The sequence below is a fragment of the Bufo gargarizans genome, chromosome 2, assembly GCF_014858855.1.
Source record: "Bufo gargarizans isolate SCDJY-AF-19 chromosome 2, ASM1485885v1, whole genome shotgun sequence".
Classification (NCBI taxonomy): Eukaryota; Metazoa; Chordata; class Amphibia; order Anura; family Bufonidae; genus Bufo; species Bufo gargarizans.
Window position 1 is genome coordinate 104740173 of NC_058081.1, and position 13247 is coordinate 104753419.

General features: G+C 41.8%; 1 protein-coding gene across 2 annotated transcripts in view; it reads left to right on the forward strand.

Annotated features, from left to right (window-relative positions):
- ITGA11 (integrin subunit alpha 11) overlaps window positions 1-13247 on the forward strand; it is a 129879-nt gene that overhangs the window by 69384 nt on the left and 47248 nt on the right. For both annotated transcript variants that reach the window (XM_044283139.1, XM_044283140.1), the window contains 5 exons: window positions 3593-3796; window positions 5323-5453; window positions 5551-5717; window positions 6085-6230; window positions 7871-7981. In XM_044283139.1, the coding sequence (XP_044139074.1) occupies window positions 3593-3796; window positions 5323-5453; window positions 5551-5717; window positions 6085-6230; window positions 7871-7981 (759 nt within the window). The remainder of the gene's footprint in view (window positions 1-3592; window positions 3797-5322; window positions 5454-5550; window positions 5718-6084; window positions 6231-7870; window positions 7982-13247) is intronic.

Here is a 13247-nt window from a genome sequence, read left to right on the forward strand (position 1 = left end):
GGGGTGGGGTGTCAAAACCTGTGCCAGTCATATATTGATGGTCTATGCTGAGGATGGACGATCAATATAAAAATCCTGGACAACACAAAGGTATAACATGAAATAAAAGCAATCTTAAAGGGTCACTAACTTATCACAAAACTTTTGATATGTCAGAGAGAGAGCACTGAGATCCCCACCAATCCCTAGAACAAGAGGAGAGAAGTACCCATATCGCACTCTCTCTTCTCGCTGCTGAGGACAGAATCGAGACGAGCCCATCATCTGCAACAAGGAGAGAGCACTATGCACATGCTTCTCTCCCCTTGTTCTAGGGATAAGGTCTCAATTAGAGATGAGCAAATCCAATCCTACGAAGTGGAATTCGATCCGAATTTCAGGATAAATTCAATTTGCCTCGAAGCCGAATTTCCTTGTGCTTCGTGTTAGCGCATCGATTCAACCTGAAGTTGTGTAAAAAACTAAAAATGTCATACTTACCTCATCCATTTGCTTGCGACGGGCCGCCAGCCGCCATCTCGATTGAAGATCTCGGTCAAAATCCCATGAGTGGTGATGTATGACTTCACCATGCCGTCCGGCTTGATGACGTTATCTCGCACCACGTGAGATTTCACTCCAGATCTTCAAGCAAGATGGCGGCAGCCGGCCCGTCGCGAGCAAATGGAGGCGGTAAGTTTGATTTAATTTTTTTGTTAATGTTAATTTCACACTCATGTATGAACGCAGCATCTGAGGGGTACAATGACGGGGGAATCACTGAATATAAGGATATTTTATGCTGCCACCCAATAATGGTGGTTAGCTCTGGTCATGGGACTGTGAGGGGCGCAGTTGAGGAATGAGCTGACCAATCGAGTAGGAGCCCGCCCAGTACTTTATCATTTAAATGAGAGCCCATGTCTCTGGCAAAATTGAGCAGTTTTTCTTGGCCCCCTGGAGCCCCCCAGCTGTGCATCCTGCATCTGTGAGAGAACTGGATGTATTCCTAAATCTACCTGAATCAGCTAAGTTGTTATCTTTCTTAATACAGTGATACTATACCATTTAATCTGTATTGGATTCATATCAAGTATATTTTAGTGTTTATACACTGTTAAAAGTGCTCTATCTCAGAGGCTTATGTCCTTCACCTCGTCACAGATGTATGCTGATCAGGGCGCTCCAGTAATTTATGATTTATTTATCTCTACATATGGCATCCTATTACCATACTGATACCGTTGGTCCCCTGATGAACCTTTGATTATCTAGAAGGGGAAACGCGTTGGGACATTGCATGTTGTGTCAGAAAGTGATAGGGCTGTATAAGGACAGGTTAGCCCAGGTATGTGGACAGAGTGCTGCTACCTTTAAGGTGCATCTCTGGGCTGAGCAGTATTTGTAAGGGCATGACCAGGGACAGACGTATTATATCTTGATTCTCTGTCCCAGATCTATTTTATTGTCCTCATTTTTTGTTAACCGTCCATTGCATTTGACAGCTTTTTGTACTATAGTTATCATGGTCCAGTTTGGACTACATTTATCTTTTGTATTTTAATTGTATGTAGATTAAAAGTTAAGTTTTAGGAAGTTGCCCTCAGTGATTTATGTACAATGACGGGGGGCGGCGCTATCGCAGTTCCGTGTCATTGCACCCGCTACTTTTGAAAAAATGCACTTCGTGACTAAGTAATTCGTCACAAAGCGAATTTTTGGGTAAACTTTTCATAAATTCGCTCATCACTAGTCTGAATACTTAGCCTCTAACCGATCTAAACTTTCGAAATGTCTATATGACAAACGTTTTGTTGTCTACCATCCAGACACAGGTGGCACCTTCATTACACACGTCTGTCTTTGCCTGGATAATTTCCAAGTGCATAGCAGAAATTTGATGTCACAGGCTGAGCCCGTTGTGTGTCCTGCCATTGCCAGCCAGCCACTGCAACCTTTATTTACAGTTTTGCAGTGATGTTGAGAATGTCTGGTTGAAATATAGAGACCTTGGGCTGAGCACTTCAATCCTGCCTTTGCTGTGTAGCAATACACTGTGCTGGATCTACAGGTCCACCTGCAACATCTGTGGGTAAATGTGCCACAGGATACTATACAGAACCTGTATGCTTCCATGTACAACTGTATCTCATCTTCTATCTGGTCTAGAGCTGGCCCAACAGGGTCCTAGAGTCTCCTTTCAATATTGTGATCACTTACGTATATCATCATTACATTCACACACATGAAGGTTTATTCCATTCCAATAACTCCTTCTTAGTGCTTTTTTTGGCAATGAGTGTAGTTGGACTAGACAAAGTCGGACTGGCCCACCAGAGGACTAGAAGATCCTCCAGGTTTGGACACAGTACTGGGCCCTAAAGATACAGCAGAAGACAACCATATATCCTAAAGGTGCAGGTCACACCTATCTTTAGAATGGGACCTCCAAAGCAAAAAACTCCCACAGAAGAGAATGGAGGGTGGTTGCGCTGTGCAGTGCCCTCTTGTTCACTTTAGGGGCACCGTTCTAGACATAGGTGCAGATCCCAAAGGTCCTAGCGAATATCCTAGCGATATTCCACCAAAGTGCGAGATGGGCCAACCACTTTAGGTCACTGTTGGCGAAAGCCGTTTTAGATGATGGATCCCTTTTTACCTTCTAATTGTTGGTGCAATAATATGATAAAGTAGTGAGTGCATTATATTGTGTTTTCTGGGGCAACCACAGCATACATTTATGCCATTTCTTAGTTTTCTTTACCTGCACTAATAAGCAGCACATGTTGCATTTCAGTTTTGACAAAATACAAAAAAAGAAACACTGAAACAGAATATATAGGATGCACATAGTTCAACTGGAAACACAGCTGTCTCAGTTCATATTATGCAATAACCAGGGGTGTAACTATAATTCATAGGGCCCCATAGTAAAATAAGCGGGGCCTCTACCACCTAGTGTAAGAAATTTAAAATAGCAGCATAAGGCCTCATGCACACGACCTTTCCGTTTTTTGTGGTCCACAAACCGTGGATCCGAAAAAAACGGAAGCCGCCCGTGTTACCTTCCACAATTTGCGGAACGGGCGCCGGCAATATAAATGCCTATTCTTGTCCGCAAAGCGGGGACAAGAATAGGACATGTTATATTTTTTTAGCGGGGCCGCGGAACGGAGCCATGGAGTGCTGTCCGCATCTTTTGCGGCCCCATTGAAGTGAATGGATCCGCATCTGAGCCGTCAAAATGGCGGGACGGATGCGGACCCAAACAACGGTCGTGTGCATGAGGCCTAAGTAGTAATAATTAAAGGTATTTATAATAGCACCTTATATCAGAAAATTCACATTACAGAAAAAAGCCACCATATTGTTATTTCCCACAAAAAGATACAATGTTCTTGCAACTGACTAAACTCCCCCGATACACACACAACCTCTGGGCCCCATTATATCAAGTGCTATGGCTATAGTTACACCCCTGTCAATAGCACCATTAAAGTTGCAAAGAAATGCTCTGGGCCTCCTTTCAGCTCTGGGTTACTTACTGAATAGTTCTTCCATGGCATTTCACATAGTAGCACATTCAAGTGTCTGATTTCTGCTCTTGCTACAGAAGCGGTTTGTTCCAGATGGTATGCTTCGGGTCTTTGACAACTCACAGAACGCACGTTTTGGATATGCCATAAGTGCTGTGCCAGATCTTAACCAGGACTCATTCAATGATGTGGTGGTTGGAGCTCCTCTTGAAGATGATCACAAAGGTGCAATCTACATATATCATGGATTTAAGAGGAATATTTTGAAAAAATACAAACAGGTGAGAACAAAAAGATACAGGACAGTTTTATTAGAGGTGCAGCTTTATCCAACTTTACTGACATGATCTACTAGACTAGGGAATGTGCCAGAGGTGTACTGATTAAGCCTGATGTGCCATATGTCAGTCTTTTGGTTGTCTTTGGGCTGTCTAGAGATGAGCGCATTTCATATTTTGAAATTCGTTCACTCTTCGTTTAGTGGTAAAAGCAGAATTGCGTTATGACAATTCTATGACGGAATGCATAACGGAATGCCTTTAGAGGCATTCCGTTATTCATTCCGCCATAATAGAAGTCTGTGGGCTGCAAAACGGATCCGTCCCGTTTCCGTTATGCAGGGGAGTCCTCTATTGTATAATGGAAATGGGACGGATTCGTTTTGCAGGCCATAGACTTCTATTATAATGAAATGAATGATGGAATGCTTCTAAAGGCATTCAGTTATGGATTTCGTCATAGAATTGTGTTATGTCCGTGGTAACGGAATCCATGACGCAATTCACCTATTACCACCAAACTAAGTGTGAACAAATTTCATAACATGAAATTCGCTCATCTCTATGGCTGTCCATGCCACATAAAAGCATATCTAGATTACTGTACACCAATATCACTGCAATTTATTACAGTTCCACAACAGGTGTTCTAATTCCACCACATTTTCTAGGCCCTAGAACCCATCTGTGAATCCTTCAGCCCCAGTTTGTGCAACATACGGTAATAGGAGTCTATTGTAATCTAGGTACAATAAAAGACTGAGTTACTGGATGTGCCCTAGACCTACAAATTTACCTCCATTTTCCAAAATGCTACCGCAAAATTGTTGAAATTTTAGCCCAATAAATGTCCACCATTTCCCAGTATGAGGTATTTGTGTATTCTTAGCAAGCTCATTTAGGAATACTTTACAAATTTGTGATGTCTTCTGCTGTCTACTTGGAAATACTCATGAGTGAAAAATTCCTTGAAGAGCACGTCTGTAGGATCAATCCTATTAAATCAAACATACTGCCTGGTAGGATTGGGCCCCCTGCAGCTGAGAAGTTCCAGTGCCCCAAGGGACTAGGCCTCCATCCCCAGTGCATTTAAGCCCTTACTTGCATAAGAATTAAAGTATTTTTATTTTTGGATTGCTGGAACCGATTTTCACAAGACATTTTAATCTGCAGACTCAATCTTACCAGGCAGTATGCCTTGTTTTATAGGGTTGATCTTGAGGGCAGGTGCTCTTTAAATTCATAATTAATGTCTCATGATAATGTCATCATTTGTGTTTGGCTACATGGCGACGTGTCTTGCACGACATGAAAGTAGCAAGAGATTTGAAATTACTATTGTCGATGGTGTCGCAATGCGACACACAACATGCGGTGACTGCAACGCGGCAGTTTAAAAAAAAATCCAGACATGATGGATTTTTTGTTACAGGTCACAAGTCGTGTACAACTTTTACTCAATTGACTTTAAGGTAAGTTTTGTGTAACACGATTGCTTTTTTCACATTTGCTATGTTCCTCCAATCTAGCGCATTGCTGCAGCAGACCTGTCTTCCAAACTTGAATATTTTGGCTGTAATATTCACTGTGAGATGGACATGAATGAGGATGGACTGGTGGACCTGGCAGTAGGTTCCATGGGAAATGCAGTACTACTCTGGTAAGTGAACTGGAGACTACAATGCTACAAGCCATACTGTAATCTAAGCTATTATTAAATCCATTTCCCTTTTGTAATTTCAATTTTCTGGTTTAAGGACTCGCAGCGTTATCCAAATCAACACAACCATCAGGTTTGAGCCACCTAAGATCAACATTTTTACCAAAGAATGTCGCAGGAATGGACGGGAGGCAACATGTATGTCAGCATTTGTCTGCTTCTCCCCGGTCTTCAAAGCTCCACAGTTCCAAGGGCAGAGTGTTGGTTAGTAGTTGTTTTTCTTCATATTTATAGGAAATATTTTTGAAACTTTGAATTGAAATGTGTAGATCTTTCCCATGTTTGGATAGTATGTAGATAACTCTCCAGGGCAGTCAATCACTGTGAGATATCCTCCCCATCCCATACACCTCACTGTGCATGCCTGACTGAATCCATACCTCCACATGGTAGATGGTAGGTTGGAAGAACATCATACACACATCCAAATCAAGTATTTCTTGTGGAACTGAATGCAGTAATGCAATGTCCATATTCAGTTATTATTATACTTATATTATTATGTGATTAAAGTGTGTTTGTATGACTTCTAATACTGGGTAGACGACTAACGTTCTGTATGTAACCCCAGCCATAAAGTACAATGTGACCATTGATGAGAGGAGATATACCCCTCGTGCTGTGATTGATGACATTGGAGGAGACAAGCACTTCATTAAAACCATCAGAGCCACAAGTGGACACAGCCAGTGCCAGCAGCTCAATTTCCATGTTCTGGTGGGTGTGAACTTCTGAATTTGCTGCAGCATTGGGTTTGGCATCATTGCAGGTTGCTCTGGTCAGAAAGTCACTTTTCATTGAGATCTATAGAAATCTACAGCTATGTTTTTTCCCATTTTCGGCCTCAGGAGGGAGACATTGACCCCAGAAAATCAAGAACCAAAGAACAATGTTGACGTCAAAGAGAATAGCACTAGACTATTTTCTGCCTATAAGACTTGAATCATTGATCACTGTATGCATAAAAGTACATGTCAAACTTGAAGGGAGAAACTATATAGCATAATGGTATGAGGAAGAATTCAGTCAATGGAAAATAAAGATGTATAGTGTAATAGGTCCTCCAACACCCATGGTCCCTGATGTTAATCAGTAATCCTAATCTGGTGCAGCTGCCTCCATAGCTGCCATATACTTCAGTGGAGAGGTCCACTCTACTATACGTGGCTGAGATAGTTGGAGTCCAGAGTTGGAGGCATGCACCTCCCACTGACCTGTCACCAGTTTCTAACAGCTCCAGTGCATGCCAATGAGTCCTCATATTCATGAGCACAAAGCTCTCCCCGCCCAACAGGCTCTAACAGTTTCTTCCATATGAGTCAGCAGAAGGTGGCAGGGAGAGCCAGGAGCTCATGAATATGGGGACTCGTTTGGCATGCGCTGGAGCTGTTTAGCACAAGATTTTGGCAAAGCGAATGGGTCAATTAAAGAAAATGACCCAGTATTTTGCTAAGAATATTTGTCACTGGTTTATGTTGCCCTTAGTTAGGACACCATACAACTGGTGACAGATTCCCTTTAAGCCAGCTCTGAATCTCAGTAGCTTCCTCATGAAAATTATTGGTAAAGTAAAGTTGTCCATACACCTTCAATAACTGTTGGCCGAACCCTCGTTCAGCCAACAGCTGTCTCTCTTGGCTCTCACGTACATGATTGGCACAGCCGAGCATGTATGTATTATTAATTGGGAGAGAGGAGAACGCTACTGAAAGATACGTCTCCTGGGAGAGAAAGGATCGGGTGAAAAAATTTAATTCATCCACTACTCTTCCCCAACATCACCTGTCAGAGAAAAGTCTAGAGCTACCCAAACACATTAGATTGTCAGCTGGTCTTCCCCCAGGTCTGTCTGACAATACACTGATACAGGAAAAGTCTAACAATTCCAGTCTTGAAATTGTAAATTTTCATTGTGTTGATCCAGAATAAGACAAAAAACAAGTTTCCTGTGAGCTTAGTTAACAGTTTGCCTGTATTGTACTGAAAAAAAAATCTTTTTATATATGTGAATAATGAAATGCTTGGATCAGTACCCCATAAAAAGCGAATTGGTAACTAGATATACAATTTCTTTCTGGAAAGGCATGTAAATGTATAGATAGGCGGACAGTAAAAAAAAAATATCCCTTTTTTGATGGAGAAAATAGTTTCCTCAGGAACAAGACAAACCAAAAGTTTTATCAGACCAAGGATGTACATACAATAGGGTCAGACCATGGTTTCCTTGTAGAGAGGTGGCCCAGACCTAGTCAATCCACCCCTTTACTCATTTTTGCAGGACTCTTTTCACTAACTTTGAAGACATTTCTACATAATAATCCATGTCTTATTTTGATCTCTGACCCTTTTCCCTGCAGGATACTGCAGACTATGTGAAGCCTATTACTTTTTCCTTGGAGTATGAGCTGGCATTTCCAGACCAGGGACCCATACTGGATGAGGGTTGGCCAACGTCTCTCAAAGTGTCGGTATGTTATAAAAATCAACGGAAGAGTTAAAAAAGGAATGTACTGAAATACCTAGTGGAAAAAAATGAAACAATTTGGCATATGCAAACGTTTTGGCATCAGGTCATTTTTTTCCACTAGGATGAACTCAGCAAATAAGCAGTAACAGGGCGCTAAAAAATTACAGCTGGAGAATCGGTGTCAAGGTATTTTCAATTAGAAAATCAACATGGTAAGGGGTGCACACACATTTCAGATGATGAGGGGAGTTCTCAATAAAGCAAGCAAACTTTTCCTTTGGTCTCAAGGTTTGTAGAGCACTGGCATTTCTAAGGTTCAGTTATGGGTCCAAGAATGGCCAAGTGGCCATACAAAACTTGTAGTGAACTGCTGAAGTTCAGAGCAGACTGTTCTATGCATCATATTGACAAGTGACTGAAGATGTCCTACAAAGATGTCCACTACTGTCTTAGGAAAAAAAGGAAAACTGGATCCAAACAGGATGATGCCTTTACAAAAACATAGGCATGGGACAGCGGATTATTACAATAGAGCAGTATGAATGGACGAGTCTTAGGCGAGTTTTGAAATATATCCTTATATCCTTTTTTTTAAGAGGGGTGCAACTGTATGCCAGTTACTTTATATACTTTTTACAAAGTATCCTTCAGAAAAGATTCTATACAATTGGCATTGTTTTGATGGAACCCTATATTCTTTTTTTGGAAGTGAATATATTTTTGATTATCTAACCTTCAATCTGAATGTAACGCCTTACATTTGAATACGTCTGACTTTACCTTGTATAAAAACATATACAGTACAGACCAAAAGTTTGGACACACCTTCTCATTCAAAGAGTTTTCTTTATTTTCATGACTATGAAAATTGTAGATTCACACTGAAGGCATCAAAACTATGAATTAACACATGTGGAATTATATACATAACAAACAAATGTGAAACAACTGAAAATATGTCATATTCTAGGTTCTTCAAAGTAGCCACCTTTTGCTTTGATTACTGCTTTGCACACTCTTGGCATTCTCTTGATGAGCTTCAAGAGGTAGTCACCTGAAATGGTTTTCACTTCACAGGTGTGCCCTGTCAGGTTTAATAAGTGGGATTTCTTGCCTTATAAATGGGGTTGGGACCATCAGTTGCGTTGTGGAGAAGTCAGGTGGATACACAGCTGATAGTCCTACTGAATAGACTGTTAGAATTTGTATTATGGCAAGAAAAAAGCAGCTAAGTAAAGAAAAATGAGTGGCCATCATTACTTTAAGAAATGAAGGTCAGTCAGTCAGCTGAAAAATTGGGAAAACTTTGAAAGTAAGGGCTATTTGACCATGAAGGAGAGTGATGGGGTGCTGCGCCAGATGACCTTGCCTCCACAGTCAACGGACCTGAACCCAATTGAGATGGTTTGGGGTGAGCTGGACCGCAGAGTGAAGGCAAAAGGGCCAACAAGTGCTAAGCATCTCTGGGAACTTCTTCAAGACTGTTGGAAGACCATTTCAGGTGACTACCTCTTAAAGCTCATCAAGAGAATGCCAAGAGTGTGCAAAGCAGTAATCAAGGCAAAAGGTGGCTACTTTGAAGAACCTAGAATATGATATATTTTCAGTTGTTTCACACTTGTTTGCTATGTATATAATTCCACATGTGTTAATTCATAGTTTTGATGCCTTCATAGTCATAAAAATAAAGAAAACTCTTTGAATGAGAAGGTGTGTCCAAACTTTTGGTCTGTACTGTACCTTAAAAAGGTATGCCTGCCAATTGGGAAAAAAAAGGTATGCCAAATGTAATGTACATTTCAGTCATGGCAAACAATCAGATAATTAAAGGGGTTGTCACATCTGAAACATTGGTGTCATATCACTAGGATATGTCACCAACATCAGACAGGTGCGGGTTCCTATCTCTAGAAAGTGGAGAAGAGTGCACCACTCTCTATTCATTTAGTCGAGCAAGCAGGCTCAGACATTTTCAGAAGCCCCATAGAAACAAATGGACACCTAGCGATATGCCTTTGGTTCAAACCAAAGAAGGAAAGGTATATGTACAAGATACACAGCAAATGAGGTCCTGCAGTAATGCATGTTGTCTTCTGTTAGGCATGATGAAGAAAATGTAATGGTTTGGGGCTGATTTGGTGCCGGTAAGGGTCGGAGACGTCATGGACTAAGGATATGGCCACATGGTCAGGTTCCCGATGCAGTTTTGGAAGCCAAAATCATAAAAGGAGAGAAAGTATAAAGGAAAACTATGACTTCTCTTTTTCTTTTTTGTTTTATTCACTCCTGGTTTTGTCTTCCAAAACTGCATGCAGTGTGAGCCAAATAGATGTGATGCCACCTATATTCTGTCAAGAGAACCATTACAAAGATTATCTGTAAAAAAGAAAAGCAGCATTTATCTCGACAGTGATGCAAAGAGCAGTAATGGGAAATCAGTTTCCCCATACTGTCACTTCCCACATTGGTACTGCTCTTAAAGGGAACTATTTTAGTAATGCAAATGTTAGAGAGTTGATATAAAACTATGATATATGAGATTTACCAAACAAACCTTCAGAGTCTTCAGGATACATGTCTGTATGAGAATTCTGGGAAAGTGTCTTCATGGGAGAACATTTCTATATAATCGACCATGACACCCCCCCACATATTACTCATATTGTAGGAAAATGAATTCAATACAAACCTCAATGTCTGCAACATATTATATTTTATTTTCCAAATTCAATTTTCTACTATTTATTAGATTGTTGCCTAATGTTGGTTAATATTTCCACTCTTGAGTAGGAATAATAGAAAACAATCCTGCAAAAAATTAGCATTGTGCTTGGTATAAGTGGGAAGGTCGCCAGTCAACAGCTGTGACAAAGTAATGACAACCATTGGGTAATAATACCCACGATCAATAATCAATTTCTAGTTCTACAAGGCAAACTAGCATCAAAGTCATGCATAATATTACATTACATAGGTACATCTGTAGATCCATTGCATTTTATATGTTTCCTCTAATATTCCAAACACACTGTTGTGTTGTGTGGTTCCATATACTTTCCCTACCGATCCCGTTCTGATGCTTTGTGGTGCCCCTGACGATCTCTGCTTAAGAAATGACCTGCTGTGACCAATGACTGACTGAGCAGCTGTGTGTCAAGAGGCTCCGGAAAGTAGTGACTGGTGGGCGACCATGAAGCATTGGAGCAGAATAGGCAGGGAGCGCTAAGGTATGCTTAACTGATCTATAAGTAATTTGTTTCCCTCGTTAGCTCAATTAATTATTCACTGTTAAGTAGAACATATGGTTATAAGTAAAATGTAACTTTAAAGGGACACTGACAGGCCCAATAACCATAATTAGCTGTACATATGCATGCACAGGTCTTCTAATGTGCATTAAAAACATATAAGTATCCCCCCTGTCCACATTATGAATACAGTAAACTCACGTTTTATAACCTGAACTAATCGCTGTTCTTTCTGCCCAAGGGGCGGGGTTTCAGCTCCACTTGCGCCCAGCCAGCATCAGCCCAACCTCCGCTTTGAAGCGCCGCCCAGCTCATCAATATTCACTTCGCTGGGCGGTTTCTGCTGTCCCCGACCTTCCGAGATCCGGCGCATGCCCAAAAGAAAGCTATGGGTGCGCCCGGCACCCATAGCTTTCTATTGGGCATGCGCCGGATCTCGGAAGGTCGGGGACAGCAGAAGCCGCCCAGCTAAGTGAATATTGATGAGCTGGGCGGCGCTTCAAAAGCGGCGGTTGGGCTGATGCTGGCTGGGCGCAAGAGAAGCTGAAACCCCGCCCCTTGGGCAGAAAGAACAGCGATTAGTTCAGGTTATAAAACGTGAGTTTACTGTATTCATAATGTGGACAGGGGGGATACTTATATGTTTTTAATGCACATTAGAAGACCTGTGCATGCATATGTACAGCTAATTATGGTTATTGGGCCTGTCAGTGTCCCTTTAAGGGCTCATTCAGACGGCCGTATGCTGTCCGCAAAAATGCGGATCCTTTTTGTTGCGGACAGTTCAGCATGTCTGCAAAAAAATCGGATTGCATTCCGTTTTTTTGCTGATCCAAAGACTTCAATAGGGCCATGTCCTGATTTTCACTGACAAGTATAGGACATGTTTCTTTTTTTTGCTGATCCATGCAATGTAAAAAAAGGGCCCCATAGAAATGAATGGGACAGCAGCTAATCCGCAAAAAAACTGATCCGCATTTTTGCGGACAGCATACGGCCATCTGAATTAGCCCTAATTCTAGTAATAGTAAAAGAAAAGTAAAAGAAAACCCCAGAAGCTAAGACCTGACGAGGGGCAGTTCTGAGGGCAAGCAGTGTTATTTGTTTCGTAAAGAATGGTATGTCCCTGCCAGGAGCGTATATAGGCCCTTTAAAGGGGTTCTCCGGGAATTATGAAAATTAAAATACTTACACTGAACAAAAATATAAACGCAACACTTTTGGTTTTGCTCCCACTTTGCATGAGCTGAACTCAAAGATCTGAAGCATGTTCTACATACACAAAAGACCCATTACTCTCAAATATTGTTCACATTACTTCTCCTTTGCCGAGATAATCCATCCCACCTCACAGGTGTGGCATATCAAGGTGCTGATTAGACAGCATACATATTGCACAGGTGTGCCTTAGACTGCCCACAATAAAAGCCACTCTGAAATTTGCAGTTTGATCACACAGCACAATGCCACAATGTCGCAATGTTTGAGGGAGCGTGCAATTGGCATGCTGACTGCAGGAATGTCTACCAGAACTGTTGCCCATGCAATGAATGTTCATTTCTCTACCATAAGCCATCTCCAAAGGCTTTTCAGAGAATTTGGCAGCACATCCAACCGGCCTCACAACCGCAGACCATGTGTAACCGCACCAGCCCAGGACCTCCACATCCAGCATGTTCACCTCCATGATCGCCTGAGACCAGCCACCCGGACAGCTGCAGCAACAATCGGTTTGCATAACCAAAGAATTTATGCACAAACTGTCAGAAACCGTCTCAGGGAAGCTCATCTTCATGCTCGTCATCTTTATCAGGGTCTGGACCTGACTGCAGTTCGTCGTCGTAACCAACTTGAGTGGGCAAAATACTCACATACTCACATTCGATGGCGTCTGGCACGTTGGCGAGGCGTTCTGTTCACGGATGAGTCCAGGTTTTCACTGTTCAGGGCAGATGGCAGACAGCGCGTGTGGCATCCTGTGGGTGAGCGGTTTGCTGACGTCAACATTGTGGATCGAGT